The 19,573-nt window shown below is 41.8% G+C and overlaps 2 protein-coding genes and 2 pseudogenes across 3 annotated transcripts; 1 reads left to right on the top strand and 3 right to left on the bottom strand.

Moving 5' to 3' along the window:
• Positions 1-9,103, top strand: part of LOC115171439 (myosin heavy chain, fast skeletal muscle-like) — a 36,876-nt pseudogene extending 27,773 nt beyond the window's left edge.
• A 342-nt stretch (positions 9,104-9,445) lies between these two features.
• Positions 9,446-10,571, bottom strand: LOC115170692 (myosin-3-like; annotated as a pseudogene).
• Positions 10,572-14,253: 3,682 nt separating this feature from the next.
• LOC115171441 (protein SCO1 homolog, mitochondrial) lies at positions 14,254-17,104 on the bottom strand. Of its 2 annotated transcripts, XM_029728254.1 has the most exons (7): positions 16,738-17,104; positions 16,466-16,585; positions 16,213-16,303; positions 15,833-16,030; positions 15,547-15,639; positions 15,326-15,441; positions 14,254-15,202 (listed from the first exon to the last, which is right to left on the bottom strand). In XM_029728254.1, exons 1-7 carry the CDS (start codon positions 16,897-16,899, stop codon positions 15,068-15,070), a joined length of 915 nt encoding a protein of 304 aa, XP_029584114.1. In that variant the 5' UTR covers positions 16,900-17,104; the 3' UTR covers positions 14,254-15,067. The 2 variants fall into 2 exon arrangements, with proteins under 2 accessions (XP_029584114.1, XP_029584115.1); XM_029728255.1 differs by lacking the exon at positions 16,466-16,585 and having other exon boundaries at positions 16,738-17,103.
• Positions 17,105-17,426: 322 nt separating this feature from the next.
• On the bottom strand, positions 17,427-19,527 carry LOC115171443 (transmembrane protein 220-like). The gene is made up of 6 exons (XM_029728257.1): positions 18,899-19,527; positions 18,668-18,697; positions 18,491-18,551; positions 18,148-18,271; positions 17,997-18,056; positions 17,427-17,881 (listed from the first exon to the last, which is right to left on the bottom strand). The coding sequence occupies exons 1-6, from the start codon at positions 19,007-19,009 to the stop codon at positions 17,752-17,754; spliced, it is 516 nt and encodes a 171-aa protein (XP_029584117.1). The 5' UTR covers positions 19,010-19,527; the 3' UTR covers positions 17,427-17,751.
• Between the last annotated feature and the right edge of the window lie 46 nt (positions 19,528-19,573).

Below are 19,573 nucleotides of genomic sequence, written 5' to 3'. Positions count from 1 at the left end.
TCAGCTCCTAGCAGAAAGGAGTTATCACATCTTCTATCAGATCATGTCCAATAAGAAGCCTGAGTTAATTGGTAAGTTGAGTAATGCTAGCTGGTGGATCAATGTAAAGCCATAAACAGTAATTGTAGTTTTGGACTGCAAGGTTATTGGTTACTTTAAGTGGGCAATCTGTGATTGCTACATCCATTTTGTGTACTTTAAATGAATGATATATACCCATTGATTCTTGAAGAATAAATGCCTCATAAGCTTAGGTCAACTGTCGTACACCATCAGAACCCAAAATATAAGATTGTTTTACTCCATTGTTTACGAACAATGTAATTGTAAATAAAAACTGTATAGCCGAGTCAGTCCTCACTTCCATAGCTCTGTCTATGAATTTGAGAGTGGTTATATTTCCCCAGCCCCATCCCTCAACTGCTACCAAAAACAGTGGTAGGTTGACCACTTTGTTGTTGTTTGAACTGCAGATTGCCCCTTTAAATGTTTTGCATCTAAAAAGGGGGCTGCAATATGCAATCTGGAAAATGTGCTGTACTGTGAGTTCAGCCTCCAACACCAATATAACCCCCAATGGTAAATATACACCTTCTTTATCATGTTCACCAGAGATGCTGCTCATCACCACCAACCCATATGACTACCCTTTCATCAGCCAGGGGGAAATAACAGTGCAAAGCATCAATGACACAGAAGAGCTCATGGCCACAGATGTGAGTCCACCTGTACCTTATATCGCATTTCTTTATATTACCCACACAGCTTGGAAAAGAACTACAGTATCTCACAAAAGTGAGTACACCCCCCATATTTGAGTGTATCTTTTCATGTGACAACACTGAAGAAATGACACTTTGCTACAATGTAAAGTAGTGAGTGTACAGCTTGTATAACAGTGTAAATTTGCTGTCCCCTCAAAATAACAACACACAGCCATTAATGTCTAAACCGCAGGCAAAAAAAGTGAGTACACCCCTAAGTGAAAATATCCAAATTGGGCCCAAAGTGTCAATATTTTGTGTGGCCACCATCATTTTCCAGCACTGCCTTAACCCTCTTGGGCATGGAGTTCACCAGAGTTTCACAGGTTGCCACTGGAGTCCTCTTCCACTCCTCCATGACGACATCACGGAGCTGGTGGATGTTAGAGACCTTGCACTCCTCCACCTTCCGTTTGAGGATGCCCCACAGATGCTCAATAGGGTTTAGGTCTGGAGACATGCTTGGCCAGTCCATCACCTTTACCCTCAGCTTCTTTAGCAAGGCAGTGGTCGTCTTGGAGGTGTGTTTGGGGTCGTTATCATGTTGAAACACTGCCTTGCGGCCCAGTCTCCGAAGGGAGGGGATCATGCTCTGCTTCAGTATGTCACAGTACATGTTGGCATTCATGGTTCCCTCAATGAACTGTAGCTCCCCAGTGCCGGCAGCACTCATGCAGCCCCAGACCATGACACTCCCACCACCATGCTTGACTGTAGGCAAGACACACTCGTCTTTGTACTCCTCACCTGGTTGCCGCCACACACACTTGACACCATCTGAACCAAATAAGTTTATCTTGGTCTCATCAGACCACAGGACATGGTTCCTGTAATCCATGTCCTTAGTCTGCTTGTCTTCAGCAAACTGTTTGTGGGCTTTCTTGTGCATCATCTTTAGAAGAGGCTTCCTTCTGGGACGACAGCCATGCAGACCAATGCAGTGTGCGACGTATGGTCTGAGCACTGACAGGCTGACCCCCCACCCCTTCAACCTCTGCAGCAATGCTGGCAGCACTCATACGTCTATTTCCCAAAGACAACCTCTGGCTATGACGCAGAGCACGTGCACTCTACTTCTCGACCATGGCGAGGCCTGTTCTGAGTGGAACCTGTCCTGTTAAACCGCTGTATGGTCTTGGCCACCGTGCTGCAGCTCAATTTCAGGGTCTTGGCAATCTTCTTCTAGCCCAGGCCATCTTTATGTAGAGCAACAATTCTTTTTTTCAGATCCTCAGAGAGTTCTTTGCCATGAGGTGCCATGTTGAACTTCCAGTGACCAGTCAGTATGAGGGAGTGTGAGAGCAATGACACCAAATTTAACACACCTGCTCCCCATTCACACCTGAGACCTTGTAACACTAACGAGTCACATGACACCAGGGAGGGAAAATGGCTAATTGGGACATTTTCACTTAGGGGTGTACTCACTTTTGTTGCCAGCGGTTTAGACATTAATGGCTGTGTGTTGAGTTATTTTGAGGGGACAGCAAATTTACACTGTTATACAAGCTGTACACTCACTACTTTACATTGTAGCAAAGTGTCATTTCTTATAAATTGATTTGCATTTTAATGAGGGAAATAAGTATTTGACCCCCTCTCAATCAGAAAGATTTCTGGCTCCCAGGTGTCTTTTATACAGGTAACGAGCTGAGATTAGGAGCACACTCTTAAAGGGAGTGCTCCTAATCTCAGCTTGTTACCTGTATAAAATAAACCTGTCCACAGAAGCAATCAATCAATCAGATTCCAAACTCTCCACCATGACCAAGACCAAAGAGCTCTCCAAGGATGTCAGGGACAAGATTGTAGACCTACACAAGGCTGGAATGGGCTACAAGACCATCACCAAGCAGCTTGGTGAGAAGGTGACAACAGTTGGTACGATTATTCGCAAATGGAAGAAACACAAAAGAACTGTCCATCTCCCTCGGCCTAGGGCTCCATGCAAGATCTCACCCCGTGGAGTTGCAATGATCATGAGAACGGCGAGGAATCAGCCCAGAACTACACGGGAGGATCTTGTCAATGATCTCAAGGTAGCTGGGACCATAGTCACCAAGAAAACAATTGGTAACACACTACGCCGTGAAGGACTGAAATCCTGCAGCGCCCGCAAGGTCCCCCTGCTCAAGAAAGCACATATACATGCCCGTCTGAAGTTTGCCAATGAACATCTGAATGATTCAGAGGACAACTGGGTGAAAATGTTGTGGTCAGATGAGACCAAAATGGAGCTCTTTGGCATCAACTCAACTCGCTGTGTTTGGAGGAGGAGGAATGCTGCCTATGACCCCAAGAACACCATCCCCACCATCAAACATGGAGGTGGAAACATTATGCTTTGGGGGTGTTTTTCTGCTAAGGGGACAGGACAACTTCACAGCATCAAAGGGACGATGGACGGGGCCATGTACCGTCAAATCTTGGGTGAGAACCTCCTTCCCTCAGCCAGGGCATTGAAAATGGGTCGTGGATGGGTATTTATTCCAGCATGACAATGACCCAAAACACATTGCCAAGGCAACAAAGGAGTAGCTGAAGAAGAAGCACATTAAGGTCCTGGAGTGGCCTAGCCAGTCTCCAGACGTTAATACCATAGAAAATCTGTGCAGGGAGCTGAAGGTTTGAGTTGCCAAACGTCAGCCTCGAAACCTTAATGACTTGGAGAAGATCTGCAAAGAGGAGTGGGACAAAATCCCTCCTGAGATGTGTGCAAACCTGGTGGCCGACTACAAGAAACGTCTGACCTCTGTGATTGCCAACAAAGGTTTTGCCACCAAGTACTAAGTCATGTTTTGCAGAGGGGTCAAATACTTATTTCCCTCATTAAAATGCAAATCAATTTATAACATTTTTGACATGCGTTTTTCAGGATTTTTTTGTTGTTATTCTGTCTCTCACTGTTCAAATAAACCTACCATTAAAATTATAGACTGATCATTTCTTTGTCAGTGGGCAAACGTACAAAATCAGCAGGGGATCAAATACTTTTTTCCCTCACTGTATAGTAAGGATAGTGACCAGGCAGCATTATATATAATAAACAGTAGCAGCAACCCTGTTACAATGGTTTTATTGTCTAAGGTATGCTACTTGTTCATATTTCAATAGGAAAGAGAGAACCTCTCTGATGCAGAGGAGAGATGTGAGGGGTTGATCAAGAGCAAGATCCATCTAGAGGCAAAAACCAAGGAGTTCTCTGAGAGAATTGAGGAAGAGGAGGAGATCAATGCAGAGATCACTGCCAGGAAGAGGAAACTGGAGGATGAATGCTCCGAGCTCAAAAGGGATATAGACGACCTGGAGCTCAATATTACCAAGGTTGAGAAGGAGAAATATGCCACAGAAAATAAGGTGAGGGCATCTGATAAGCACATCACCCATGCCTTTAAATCTCATAACCACAATGAATGGAGGGTAACTGTGTGCATTTTTTAACACAGGTGAAAAATTTGACAGAAGAGTTGGCCACATTAGAAGAACATCTTCTGAAGTCTTCAAAGGAGATCAAGGCATTGCAAGAGGTGCACCAGCAGACCCTGGATGATCTCCAGGCAGAGGAGGACACAGTCAACACTCTGACTAAGACAAAGGTCAAGCTGGAGCAACAGGTTGATCATGTAAGCATCAAGTGACTTATACACTTTTGTCTTTTGTTAGCATTCTTTCAAGATTTTCTCACAGTCATCGATTGTTCTGGACTATGGTCTTCTTCCAGCTTGAGGGATCTCTAGAGCAGGAGAAGAAGGTGCGTGCGGATTTGGAAAGAGCCAAAAGAAAACTTGAGGGAGATCTCAAGCTGTCCCAGGAAAATGTTATGGACCTGGAGAATGAAAGACAACAAATGGATGAAAGATTAAAAATTAATTTTGAAATTATCATTGAGTTTATGGAGATTAAACTCTTGATTCACATTTTGATAGAGCAATAGTTGAAAGTGATAGAAGCAGCACAAACAATGGAGCATCAACTAATTTCCATTCAATGAATTCTCAAATGTTTTCAGGATGGATTTAAAGTTCAGTTACCTGCAAGGTAAAATTGAGGATGAACAAATATTGAGCTCTCAACTTCAGAAGAAAATAAAGGAGTTTCAGGTATGTGGTTTGTGAAAATAAATTAAATGCATACATTGTAACTTTTGCCAAAATTTTTACAGAATAACTTTTTTTACCACAGGCTCGCATTGAGGAACTCGACAAGGAAATCGAAGCTGAGCGCTTTGCTCGGGCCAAGATAGAGAAGCAGAGGTCTGATCTCTCCAGGGAACTTGAGGAGATCAGTCAGAGACTGGAAGAAGCTGGTGGAGCCACTTCTTCCCAAATTGATGCAAACAAGAAGCGCGAAAGTGAGTTTCAGAGGCTGCGTCGTGATCTTGAAGAGTCCACACTGCAGCATGAGTCAATCACTGCTGCTCTCCGCAAGAAGCAGGCAGACAGCATGGCAGAACTGGGAGAACAAATTGACAACCTCCAGAGAGTTAAGCAGAAACTGGAGAAGGAGAAAAGTGAATACAAGATGGAAATTGATGACTTGGCCTGCAATGTAGAGAGTGTTCTCAAAAGCAAGGTAGGTTCATCAGATGTTGACCATGTTGATATTCAACATACAAAATAAACCCTTTCACTATACACCAGCCTGGTCTCATAGACTAGCAGTAACATAGTAAACGTAAATCCAGGATGTTGAAATGAGTATGATATGTTATGTTTGGTATGGTTATATAAGACTTAAGGTTGCTTAATGCAAAAAACGAAAGTAGGTTGGGTGTATAATGCGAACGTCTAGCAATCCGTAGGTTGTGTGGGTGGGTAGCTACTCTGCAACTACTTAGCTAATAGCTAACCCTAACTTTAACCTCACTCCTAACCCAAACCTTACATCCTAGCCTAGCTAACATTAGCCACATAAAATTGGAATTTGTAAATTCGTAACATAACACAATTTGCGACATATAGAAATTAATGATGGACATCTGCAAATGAATACATACCATACGAACCATAACATTTACTTTTACTATGTTACGTCCAGGTTGGATACACTGGTTACTTACTGTAAGAGCATCTTGTCTGTTTTTATTTTTAACATTTTAGGCTAACCTTGAGAAAGTGTGCAGAACTCTTGAAGACCAAAGTAATGACTACAAGAACAAATCTGACGAGGCCCATGAGTCTCTAAATGATTACACTGCCCTGAATGCTCGCTTGCAAACAGAAAATGGTAAGTTTCAGGTAAATCTCATTTACATGAAGGACACTTAGGATTTGATACATAGTTTGAGAACTACGCTGCTAGTGTGCTACTTTTACAATATCTCTTGAATAGGTGAGCTCAAACGCCAGCTTGAGGAGAAGGAGTTAACTGTGTCCCAGCTGAGCAGAGTGAAACTAGTGAGCAGTCAGATTGAAGAGCTGAAGAGACTTTTGGAGGAGGAAGTTAAGGTTAGACAACCTCTTGCCAATTACAAGCAATAATTATTTCACAACGACGATATAAGCTAAGACTAACTTTATGAATTGTCTCTGGCTTTAGGCTAAGAATTCCCTGGCCCATGGTTTACAATCAACCCGCCATGACTGTGACCTGCTCCGGGAGCAGTATGAGGAGGAGCAGGAGTCCAAGGCTGAGCTGCAGCATAGCATGTACAAGTCCAACAGTGAGGTAGCTCTGTGGCGAACCAAGTATGAGACTGATGCCATCCAGCGCACTGAGGAACTTGAGGATGCTAAGTAAAGTGCACTGATGGGTAAAACATATATTATTTTGCAACATACATTCATTCATTAATCAATTGATTTACTACTGTTTGTTCCCTTTTAAGGAGGAAGCTTGCCCAACGCCTCCAGGATTCTGTAGAGCAGACAGAGCCAATGAATGCTAAGTGTGCCTCACTGGAGAAGACCAAGCAGAGGCTACAAGCAGAGGTGGAGGAGCTCATGGTCGAGGTGGAGAGGTCCAATTCAGCCATTGTCACCCTGGACAAGAAACAGAGGAACTTTGACAACGTAATCATATTGACTTATTTAGTGTCTCAATTACTAAATACTGTGGTGTGGTTCGGTCTTAACAATTGGATTGAATTTCATGTGATTTTTTTTACATCAGGATCTTGCTGAATGGAAACAGAAGTATGAAGAGGCCTGGTCCGAGCTGGACGGCTCACGAAGGGAGTCCAGGTCTCTGAGCACAGAGCTATTCAAGATGAAAAACTCATTTGAAGAAGCCCTGGATCACTTAGAGAACATGAAGAGAGAGAATAAAAACCTTCAACGTATGATCATCATCACCCTCTAAAATCATAACAACATATCCTCATAGAATGTGTGTATGAGTTTTAGCTTATATGCCTGCATGTAACAAACATATTGCTTTGTCAATTTTCAGAGGAAATAACAGATATCACTGAGCAAGTGGGACAGTCTGGAAAGACCTTCCATGAACTGGAAAAGGCAGCGAAACAAGCTGAACAGGACAAGATAGACACCCAAACAGCTCTTGAAGAAGCTGAGGTTCGCCATTTTCTCACACATATTGTGCATTCCCCTACATGTATTATTTGAATATGACCGCAAATGTTTCTGTTCTGTGCACTTGTGTCTTCTTCTAGTCCTCCCTTGAACATGAAGAAGCCAAGAGGCTCCACCTTCAACTGGAGTTGAACCAGATCAAGTCAGAGGTTGACAGAAAGGTGGCAGAGAAAGATGAGGAAATAGACCTGCTGAAGAGGAACCATCAGAGGACCGTGGACACCCTGCAGAGTGCTCTAGATTCTGAGACCCACAGCAGAAACGATGCCGTCCGAGTCAAAAAGAAGATGGAAGGGGACCTAAATGAGATGGAGATTCAGCTGGGCCATGCCAACCACCAAGCAGCTGATGCTACCAAGCAGCTCAGAAACATCCAGGGCCAACTCAAAGTTAGTGTTTGATTCCAGAAACCCATTGTTTTTCAACCATAACACTCATCATCTCTATCAAAGTTCTAGTCAGTGGGTATTGGACTTATTCATGACCTTTGTTTCAGGACACTCAGGTCCATTTGGATAATGCCCTCCATGGGCAGGAGGACCTGAAGGAGCAGCTGGCCATTGTAGAACGCCGCAATACACTGATGATGGCAGAGATTGAGGAGATGAGGGCAGCACTAGAGCAGTCAGAGAGGTGCCGTAAACTGGCCGAGCAGGAGCTGGTCGACGTGAGCGAGAGGATGCACCTGTTGCACTCTCAGGTGAGGCCCCATAAACAATTCAGAACTTTGGCCTTAAGTGAAATGTATCAATTTAACTTATTGTGTTACCTTCTCTCTTTACTCATTTAACAGAACACTGGTCTCATCAGCACAAAAAAGAAGATGGAGTCTGACCTAACTCAGCTGCAATCAGAGGTGGAAGACGCAGTCCAAGAAGCAAGAAATGTAGATGAGAAAGCTAAAAAGGCTATTATAGATGTAAGTCCGAACTCAGTGTAAATCTCAGCCCAAATGAAGTCTGTTCAAACAATATCTCGGTCGATTACAAATTCTTTATCGATAGGCTGCCATGATGGCTGAGGAGCTGAAGAAGGAGCAGGACACCAGTGCTCACGTGGAGAAGATGAAGAAGAATCTGGAGGTCACAGTTAAAGACTTGCAGCAGCGTCTGGATGAGGCTGAGCAGTTAGCCCTTAGCCCAGTTAGCTCCAGAAACTAGACACCAGAGTAAGGATAAAGATAAATGTTTTATTTCCAGTTCACACTCTCTTAGTTTGTGATTCTTTCGTAATACATTATTTACACTCAAGGTTAGAGAGCTGGAGAATGAACTGGAGGCAGAGCAGAAACGTTGTGTGGAAGACATGAAGGGTGTGCGGAAATATGAAAGAAAAGTCAAGGAGCTCACATATCAGGTAAAATATGTTTGGTTGCTTATTCCTGACTTTCACCAAATCAGGATAAAATATGTGAGTAATTGAAAACACTGGGTTTGTAGGGTGAGGAAGATAAGAAGAATGTAGGCAGACTGCAGGACTTGGTCAACAAGCTGCAGATGAGGGTGAAAGCTTACAAAAGGCAGAGTGAGGAGGCGGTGAGTACAATATATTATTGGCAACAACTGTGCATAGTATTATTAGATAAATATGACAACAGTTCACCACTTCTAACTTATTCATATCCATCTCTTTTCTGTGAACCACAGGAGGAGCAGACCAGTATCAATTTGGCTAAATTCAGGAAGGTGCAACATGAGCTTGAGGAAGCTGAGGAGCGGGCAGACATAGCAAAATGCCAAGTGAACAAATTAAGAGCTAAGAGTCGTGATGTTGGCGTCAAGGGAGAAGAATAGAGATATGGGCATCTTCTGCTGATGGTGTTGTAATTCATGTTTAGAATTACAATAACTCAGATACAATGTAGATCCAGTATACAATAATTATTGTTGCAAAGATACATGCCTGCTTACACCGTTGTACGTACCTGTATGTTAGCATTCCTCTGTGCTATAGTTTGCCTGCTGACACTGTTGTACGTACCTGTATGTTAGCATTCCTCTGTGCTATAGTTTGCCTGCTGACACTGTTGTACGTACCTGTATGTTAGCATTCCTCTGTGCTATAGTTTGCCTGCTGACACTGTTGTACGTACCTGTATGTTAGCATTCCTCTATGCTATAGTTTCACTGCCATGCTCAGATGTTCTACTTATATATAAACATTATCAGAGATGGAGAAAATGTGGGGTGGGACCTCCTGGCGCTTCTTGCCCCGATAGCCAGTCACCACCTCTGGGTTGTAGACCGGGGGCCACTTATAGGGGTTCACAGTCACACAGAACAGCCCAGAGTAGGTCTGCAATAGGGGAACAACTCAGGTTATGTCATTGATGACTTGATCTGATTGAACCCATGAAACTAGATGGTAGATGTTTGATTGACAATGCAATTAGAAGATGTACGTATGACTGAGTTGAAATGTAATCTGATCTGTGTCTGCTTACATAGATCATCCAGGCAGCGTAGCGCTCCTTGAGGTTGAACAGCACGGCTGGCTCAGGGAGATGGGTCAACATGGCCATGTCCTCGATCTTGTCAAATTTAGGAGGGTTCATGGGGCTGATGTCATCCGGATTCACTGTGACAACCTGCAACATGATCAAATAAAGGAGAGGGCAGTTAGGGGAGGCAAGTTTCCATTCAAATAACGAACCAGTTGCATTCTAGAATAATAACTGGATGAAACTACATCGAAATCATGCCACGGTGGCATAATTAACTTTTTATTTAGCATCCAAAAGGCTTAGAAATGACATGTACTCTGAATTTCAGTCACTCTCACATAGTAAGTACAATATATCATGCTTTCCCACTGGGCAAAAACTGGTTGAATGTTGTTTCCACGTCATTTCAACAACAAAAAATGTATGCGATGATGTTGAATCAATGTGGAAAACTGATTGGATTTGAAAAAAGTCATCAACATAAGTGAATATTGTGTTTTTTAACCATGGTGGAATGTTTTGTTGACTTCACTTTGAATTCACGTTAGCTGACAACTCAACCAAATGTAAATGAAAACTAGACATTAAACTGACGTCTGTGCCCAGTGGGTTAGAACATATGGTCAGATGTTCTAGAACATTTGATATGTACTCACCCTCCCATCCTCAGTCTCCACTATGACCTTGGAGATGTCTTGGCTCTTGATTTTGCCTTTCACATACTGCCGTTTTGGCATCAAATGGCTTGACCTGTGCCGCAATCCTCTCCCGCTCCGGCTTGCGGAGGTACGAGGCAGTCACCCCGAACACTTCCATCTCAGCATCACTCATTTTCTAAAGCTGTGTAGTAAGGAGACAATTGATTATACATCATATGCTTTATATTGATCTGTTTGTCATGGATTATACTATAAAAACAAATAATTGCAGAAATTCTCTATATTCCTTGAGAAGATCCAATAAACATCAAAGGCCTAATTATATGATTTGGTCCATTCTTACCTGAGTGTTGCAGTTGCACAATCTATGATCACAGTAGGACGACCCCTGGAGTTTCAGAAAAGTGACAAAGACTGTATGGATGCTATCTCTTTATGGATGCATCCTCTATTTTTGTTAAATGTTTTCAATTGTAACCCTGCAGCCTGTCCATTAAAAATGCAATGATGACTAAGGATGGCAGCTTAGAGGGCTTTGGGTCCAGACACGACATTCCTCATTTTCTGGGATCAGGGAAGATTAGGTCTGTTAGGGCATTGCTCAGATTCTGGCATTGGGTGACTGGGATCACGGTCATTTAGGGCTCACTGGGAGGGCATGGCCCGATACGGGCTGGGGTTTACAGATGGCAGTTAGCACGTTCCAGACAGACAGAGACATGTCCGTCTGCTGTGTATTCCATTGTCATTCAAAGACCTGAGACGAAGAGATGTTATCAAAAACCTTTTCCGTTTTGCTTTCAAGACTATTGACCTAATGCTAAACTGAGGTAATGTTGCTCTATGAGATTGGATTCAGTCACAGTGACCAATACATAAATGTGAAATAAAAATAAAACATACTGACACAGCAAATTTGACACAGTAATTCTGAACAAAAATGATCTACTAAACTGAATACCAGAGGCCTTTGTCGGCTCTATAATGAAGCACGCTGAAGCAATACAAGACTTCTGACAATACAAACATCTAAGCTGCTTCCAATTGTGATGATGTTACATGTAGTAAAACGCTTTACAGACGACCTGAATACATCTCATACAAAAGCAGCCCATGCCTCATCATGGCTTCAAAAAAAAACCCAGGCCCCCGTTTATGCATGGCCAAGAGAGCATTCCAAACAACAGAGTTAACAACAAATCCGAAAAAGCCCTCCAGATCCATACAAAATCCTGAGTGGATTTCTATTAATGTTCCTCAGTTGCCCATGTCAATATAGCACAAGTATGTGTTTCAAGTGTACCATATGTCACACCCATGTGATGCCTGTGCTGATAGAGGCCTTTGGTAGGGCCATATAAGGTTTTGTTGAATAAGTAATCTATTTCATCAATACAGCTGGCATTTCAAGAATACAATGACAAACAATACAATGCATTCACAGCGCTGTAGATGTTTTCAATTGGTTTATGTTCCGTTTATTCCTGCGTGTGGCAGTGTGCAAGAACAATTCTAAATCAATGAAATAAACATTTTACTGATTCAAATTAAAACTTATTTTGAAAAGAAAATTGACTGATATACTGTGGTACATTTTGAACACAAAATTATCTCTGGTCCAGGGTGTTAATGCGCATTAGTAAGGAACGGTCACTAATGCCCTGGACCAGAGCTAGCACAACATATAGGATCATGCCATCCCATTTAGAGAGACTAGATCAGGGGTGTCAAACTCATTCCATGGAGGGCCATGGCTTTTGGTTTTTCCCTTTCAATTAAGACCTAGACAACCAGGTATGGGGACATCCTTACTAATTAGTGACCTTAATTCATTGATCAAGTACAAGGAAAGAGTGAAAAGCCACAGACACCTGGCCCTCCATGGAATGAGTTTGGCACCTGTGGACTAGATAGATGCTGCCTCATCATCAGGTAGTTTAGTTTAGACTGTTGGTCTGATATCATGCACTCCTTTGGACAAGCTCCTAACCACGCATCAGTTAGAATGTAAACTGACTAGCATAGAAGTGCTGTGGTCATAATCATGACCCTCTAAAACTCATGTGATGTCATATGCAGTCGACAATAGAATGCCAACGCCTGCATTCTTCTGTCAAATTCCTTTATATCTATTGGTTAACTCAGCTGCACACAATGCTAAACAATTTCTTTAGACTTACACTCTATGCATGATCCTATTCTACCCTATAAACATGTTACAAAGAACATTTATCTGTAAAACGTCAAATGAATGTGTGAACTGTCTCCAAGGAAAGAGTCAGTAGAGTTGTACGGTGTGTGGGCCATTCATTTTCATAAACTATGACACAAACTGACACTGCATCAAAGCCAACCTAATTGGTGTTGATTTAATATCCCATAAATGTCATTTGAAGGGCTGGCAACAGTTGTGGGTATAATTGGTCATGGGCAGGCAGTAGGCAGGCTACCACTGTCTAGACCAGAGTAGGGCTTATGCTGACCTCCACGTTACAGTAGAGTACGTACATTGACTGTGTCAAGGACACTGCGGGATTGTGGGAATTTGAAGTCACAGTGCGAACGAGAGAAGAAGTAAGGAGACAATCCCCGTCGGCTGGTTCTGTCCGAGGCAGACTGATGCCTGTCCCTGGTGGAATATAGATCTGAGGATGGGTGCATCTGCCTTAGATTAGAGGGCCAACGGACAGGAAACCACAAAATAAAGCTGCTGATAACCACTTCTAGTCTGAAAGGACACCCAGTTTTAGGGGGACTGTCTCAGACAAGACATCCACAGGGACAGACACTGATCGTATCATCAAACTGAATTCTCCAGGACAACAGTATACATTGAAAAAGGCACAAGGGACTCCTGTCCAATTTTGCAAAGAGACGGGCATGTACTGTAGGTGGGACACAAATCAAGATATGGAATGGTTCAGTGGGTGAATTCATGAGCATACAATATAAAATTATCATAAAGGATGATTTGATACTTTGAAAGGTGATCTCTTCTCATTTACAAGAGTATTTCTTCCCAGTCATCACAAACCACCAACCAGCCAGGAATGAGTGGAGTGCTTTGCCAAAGAGTGCTGAACAACTGCTGTGCTCTCTCTAGTTCAGGTTACCAAGGGGGAACTCAACAGGTTCTTGCCTAAAATACAGTCATCAGCTGCGTATTCAGTTTGAAAGGATATTGAGAAATAATTTGTATGTATTATAAAACACAAATATATTAGGAATGTGTGTGTGTAAATTCATCGAAAATGATATGTTACTATGAGCCAATCATGCATCTATGGCTAGAACCAGAAAGAGTCTCTGGTGATTACCATTTATTTGCAGAACAATGCACCCAGTCAAGACACTGTCCTGGCGGTCATATCAATAGCAACATGATTACAAATCAATCTGTTAAATTAGTTATCTAGGACAGTACTCTACTCTTGACAACTCATACGAAAAACCTTAAATTCTGACCAGCAAGTGTTTGCCACTAGGAACATGCTAGTCTACAATATGGTTGGACAAACAGGCTAGTCTACAATATGGTTGGACAAACAGGCTAGTCTACAATATGGTTGGACAAACAGGCTAGTCTACAATATGGTTGGACAAACAGGCTAGTCTACAATATGGTTGGACAAACAGGCTAGTCTACAATATGGTTGGACAAACAGGCTAGTCTACAATATGGTTGGACAAACAGGCTAGTCTACAATATGGTTGGACAAACAGGCTAGTCTACAATATGGTTGGACAAACAGGCTAGTCTACAATATGGTTGCACAAAGTGAAGCTCTGACAACCTGCATGGTAGCCTACAACTACATGGGCAGTAAAAAAAATAAAGATCCAACAGACAGACATAATTGTAAGTTCAAGTTTAATAAATTAAACATTACTTTGGAAATTCAGTTGAAATATGACTGATTTATGAATAGTACAAATCGAGTAACCAAAGACTTATTACAGTGCATAAATGTTTCTGGTGTCACTGAGACGAGTCCAGGTATTGGGCCAGACTTAACAGCAAGGCTAAAAAAGAGAATTAGTGTAAAGGAAGTAAAGCCGAACTGTAACTGCACAACGACAACTATTCATGTTTTTTTCCACTAGGAGTGTCCAAGGGTAAACACTGGAAACCTTTAGTTCTTCAGTATTGATTTCTAGGGAATATGGTAGATACATTTGTTAAGGTACTTGAAATCAAGTATTTCTGTTTGGCTCTCATATTTTACATCGAAACAATTGTATTTCACATTGATTTAAATAATGGGCAAAGCAGAAAAAATAAACACAAGTGCTGTCCACGCCCATTTGCAAACAATCACTTTAAATCATCTTAGACTTAAATATGATATTAGAGACCATTTTAAATGGTATCCCAACAAGGGAATGGTCATTCGTAGACATCTGAATTCAATGAAAAGTAAATATTCCATGTCATTGACATAACATGGCAGCGTTCAGTCCTGCTGGGCCAGCCAGAGGCTGCTGGGCCGGCCAGAGGCTGCTGGGCCGGCCAGAGGCTGCTGGGCCGGCCAGAGGCTGCTGGGCCGGCCAGAGGCTGCTGGGCCGGCCAGAGGCTGCTGACAGTCTCTGAAGGCTGTGAGAGAGGTACACAAAAGGTGTTCCCAGACACAGACAGTGCACTTGACCAGTTCTCCTTCATCTCACCTCTTAATTCCCCTTCTTGTATTTCCTCATGTGTGATGCAATGGAAGAGGAGATCTCAGCGCTCCTCTTGTTCTGTCCAAAATACTCCTTGAATTCTCCGTCCGGACCAACCAGGTACATGATGATTGTGTGATCGACCTGCAGCCAAGTATAAAGGAGGTTTCATTTAGATATCAATTCAGCTGGGAAAAGTGGGAATATCTACTTTACTATGAACAAATGAGAGTTCTGAATAAGGGCAGGATCAGACAACGAACTCACAATGTAGTCGTTGTCTTCATCCTTTGGTCCCTGGCTGTAGTAGACTCTGTAGGCTCGAGAGACCTGGTCAATTTGGGGCATTGTCCCAGTCAGGCCAATGAGCTTAGGGGAGAACTCTGGGGATAGAGGACAGAGGGGGAATGTTATTGTTCCACCAATGTGTAAGCCCCCCTTTTACCATAACATGGAAGCTACAGTAGTTAATGGCCTGTTCTCTTTACCTTTCACATATGTCCCCATGGCCTCAGGTGTGTCCCTGTCAGGATCAATGGTGATGAGGATGGGGATCAGGTTTGGAAGAGATTGTATCCTGTCTGGGAAACATGGAAAGACATGGTGTTGATCACAACAAATCTTCTGTACATCCCAGGGTTGTAGCATTAACATTATGCTTTGTGAAAACATGATATGAGTGACTGACTGGCTACTCATTCAACCATCTAATTGCCATGACATTCATAAATAATATGATGCATAATAAGAGACGTTTAAATTAAAACACTTTACCTATTTCATCCACCACCTCAATCATTTTCTCGATTTCATCAGGACAGATGTCAGGGCAGTGTGTAAACCCAAAGTAGATAAGGACCCATTGGCTGAGGAAATCCTCACTTTTACAGGGTTTATTATTCTGATCCACAAGAGAGAATGGACCCCCAAGTGCTGGTTTCCCCATTGACTTTGTCCTTTCTCTTTCAATCACTGCAGTGCATGTGTTAAAAAAGACAACATAATGTAAAACAGATTGTTACCAACATGTACAGAAACTGACGATTAACTCCAGGAGAACTTCAGTTCGGGAACATAAATTAATTTGTGTAAATCCACTGTTAGATGGAGCCTACTGCATGATGGTGAGTACCCATGAGGTGAAATGTCCTTACATTCTTCTTTTTCCTTCTTGAAATATTTCATTCCGGCAAGGAGAACACCCCCAAATGCAAATGTTATTGCTAATGATTTCCAAGTCACTGGCTGCAGAGGATAGATGAATGGAGACAGGCAAAGCAACAAGGTTAAAGACAAAGCAAAAGCATGGTGCTTTATTTTATCCATAGACATTAAAACCAGATTTTATCAGCTGCCCAGCCACAGTTGTTTACATATCGCTCAGAAATGAGTTGATACGTTACATACTCCTGTCTTTTTGGTTTTATCACCAGAAGGTGGCGGTGGAGGTAAAGACGAGAATGATCTTGAGTCGTAAAAAGACAACCACTGTGATGTCCGGCACGTCCAACTCCTGCATAGATTTACCTGTGCAGTGCATGAGTACACACAATATGCTACCATGATGGATAGGTACAAGGTACAATGATATCTGTCTTCAAGCTGTAGGTCATTCCGCGCTTCAAACCGTAAACACATTTGATCCTAGTCTTGAGTGTTGTCAGCCATGTATAACCTACCAGCCCGTGGACTGTCCGTGGTGAGAGATCTGTGTACGGAGAGCTAGTCCTTCTCGATAAAGCGCGTGTAAAGCTGCAGATTGTGCTCACGCTTTGGTGCGAAATCATACGATTTAACAATCGACAACTCAAAGACTGATACGATATTAGACCCACTGCCATGATGTTGAGCTTGTTTATCAAGATCTCAATGCGGAAGTGGTGGCAGAATTTTACACAACGTGAATCATGAAAGTAAAAACGAATTCAAATTCCTGATCTTGGATCAGTATACCTTTTACAACAATGTTCATTAACCGAGTGGCTCGCAATATCAACTTTTTAAGCTGACCCTGGACCTGCCGGCGAACACAGTTATTTCTGACTGTTAGAACCGGAAATTACGTACCTGAGTCCTTTTTTGTTCTGTTCTCTGGGCGCTACTGACATCTAGCTATTGTACAGAAAATTTACTTTTCATTGGCAGTAGCCTACTTCTGCTGCCAACTTTAACAAGTTAGGAGCACCAAACACGAAATGAGTTTGATTTAAATTGATTTAGATATAGCCTACATTACATTTAAAGCACATATTCTGTAGCTATAGAGGCGCAGTGGTGCTAAATAAAAATACCAAATTATTTGGAGCCTTGAGTAGGCTACAGTACATGCATTTCTTTCGATTTCTGATGCAAAAATAATAAAAAGCCATTTATATTTCTTATTAAATTGCTTTATTTTACTGTGATTACACCAGATATCACCACAAGTGCAATGGGTTGCCTACAACAACAAAAATGTTCAGAAAGAGAAAAGTATGATTCCAGAAAAAAAAGGAAAACGTATCAATCATAAGTGACATTGTCACTTATTTAGATGTATGGTTTAGCAGGGGTGTTTTTTTACATGTGTCTTTTTAAACAATGCATTCATGATTTCCATACTGCCTCTGTAGCTTGGTCATATCCTCTTGTAAATGTTCCATCCCGCAGATATGTTGCTCACTTGTCACTGGACTATCTTAATGAATGGATATCTATAGTGCAGTTTTACAATGCTGGGGCCAGCTGGTCCTCAGCTCCTTGTTAATGTAGTAGTACAGCCAGGCCACAAAGGGGAAGATTGTGATGGCAACAGCAACGGACAGTCTGAGAGCCCCAATAGAACTAATAGAAAATAGTTACGACAGTACAGATATCAGTGATGTACTGAGTTTGAGTCTTTTTTAAATAAGGTATTGCATGTTGGGATAAGGTCCAAATCTATGTTGAAAGTCCTTACCTTCCAGAGTGTTGACACAGGAGAAGCCAGACAAGTATCAACATGAGACCAGAGAATTCCCTGGGGATAGAGAGAAACAGGTGTGACAAAAAATAATTATTGAACACAATGCTCATCTAAACAGAAAAATATTTTGACCGTGAGACTATACCTTCCCTCCTCTTGCTGGAAGATATTTGTGATGCGCTCTTTATACAGAGTCCATCCCATCATGGAAACAACAGCAGTCGAAATAAGCACATGAAGTTTAGCAATTCTCCTCCAAAGTAGTGTCTCTGAAAAACAGCCTCTCAAGCATTTAAACATTCAGGGTGCAGTGCAGGCTCATGTATAAATATTTCTAGCTTTAACTCCACTCATGATATAACTACAAAATACTAAACAGTCAATGGCCTTTTTCACTGGCCAAAAATGTTAAAATGGAAATGTTATTTAATAGGAAAAATAGGCAAAGGTCATTGATGGATCTCTATTCATCCATAATGCCTTCATACCTGTTACATGTGGTTTAATGGCAATCAATAAACACAGATTTGCTGGAATAGCATAGGCAACCTGGAAATAGAAAAAGGTGTGCATGTGGATTACTGTAAATAAAAAAAAATGTAAAAGCACTTTGATTATAGTAATTCATTAAGAACATTAAACGACTAAAAGAAGCGTGATCCTACCATCCATAACACTGCATCCGGATCGTTAATCTATGCCAATAAAAAAGACATGGGATTTACTCAGTTGTGACAAATATTCAGAGACAGACATACACCATGTTCACTCATTAAATTACTCTGCTAAATCCATGAGTTCAACAGAAGCAGATATGCCTACAGCAAACGCCAAATACAGTAGGCTATAAAAACAAAGTATCTCAAACAATGTAAGCAAATAAGGGAATCACTTGCCTGCACATAACTTGCTAGAGCAAAGAACAATGACATGCATCCATTGCAAACTCTCCAAATGATCAGAGAAAAGTTCGTTTTTGTGCACTTAACTTCACTAGGTTCGTTCATTGTCACTGTCTATAACTACAGAACCAGTTTCTCGTAATCAGCAATTTGACAGCAAATCTTCCTCCTGGACTTTGAGCCATAAACTTTGCGTTGAATCCGTTAATTTTTTTGAGTGATGTTTGGGGTATGAAGTTTCGACAAGTGAACATTTATAGGCACGATTGCAAAGTCGCCAAGACTCGTTGTTTTCTATATTTTTTCCTGAAAACTGCTTTCTGAATATATATGAATAAGGAAAACGATTAAAAGGTACATATGTGTTACTGTTAGATTAAATACTGATTTGGCTACTTTAAAATGAAAAGTATTACACACTACTTTAATGTACGTAAACTGACATGTTACTGTTTACTGTATGGTAATCAATAGCCTAATACAATTAGGCTAGAAATCGCCCCCACCCACTAATACACGGTCAGATATTTGTCTTCCCCTTAGTGCTTTAGGTTAACGCTGGCGGTACGGTTATCTGAGCCTAGATTAGTGTTCCTCGAACTCCGTCCACAAACACAGCAGCGTCGCGTTGGAAGCTGTGGGTGTTCACGTTCGCAAGTGACATTAGGT

Source organism: Salmo trutta, chromosome 32, assembly GCF_901001165.1.
Source record: "Salmo trutta chromosome 32, fSalTru1.1, whole genome shotgun sequence".
In the NCBI taxonomy this organism is placed as follows: domain Eukaryota; kingdom Metazoa; phylum Chordata; class Actinopteri; order Salmoniformes; family Salmonidae; genus Salmo; species Salmo trutta.
This window is presented reverse-complemented; position numbering and strand designations above follow the sequence as displayed.

Bases quoted from the DNA above. Each gene is read 5' to 3' on its own strand.
- LOC115171441 (XM_029728254.1), bottom strand. From the start codon at position 16,899: ATGGCAGTGGGTCTAATATCGTATCAGTCTTTGAGTTGTCGATTGTTA. The intron at 16,586-16,737 runs GTAGGTTATACA...TGCACTGCACAG, and splicing joins CACGGACAGTCCACGGGCTG to GTAAATCTATGCAGGAGTTG. The intron at 16,304-16,465 runs GTATGTAACGTA...TATCCTCTGCAG, and splicing joins ATAAAACCAAAAAGACAGGA to CCAGTGACTTGGAAATCATT.
- LOC115171443 (XM_029728257.1), bottom strand. From the start codon at position 19,009: ATGAACGAACCTAGTGAAGTTAAGTGCACAAAAACGAACTTTTCTCTG. The intron at 18,552-18,667 runs GTAGGATCACGC...TTCTATTTCCAG, and splicing joins CGGATGCAGTGTTATGGATG to GTTGCCTATGCTATTCCAGC. The intron at 18,272-18,490 runs GTATGAAGGCAT...GCTGTTTTTCAG, and splicing joins CATTAAACCACATGTAACAG to AGACACTACTTTGGAGGAGA.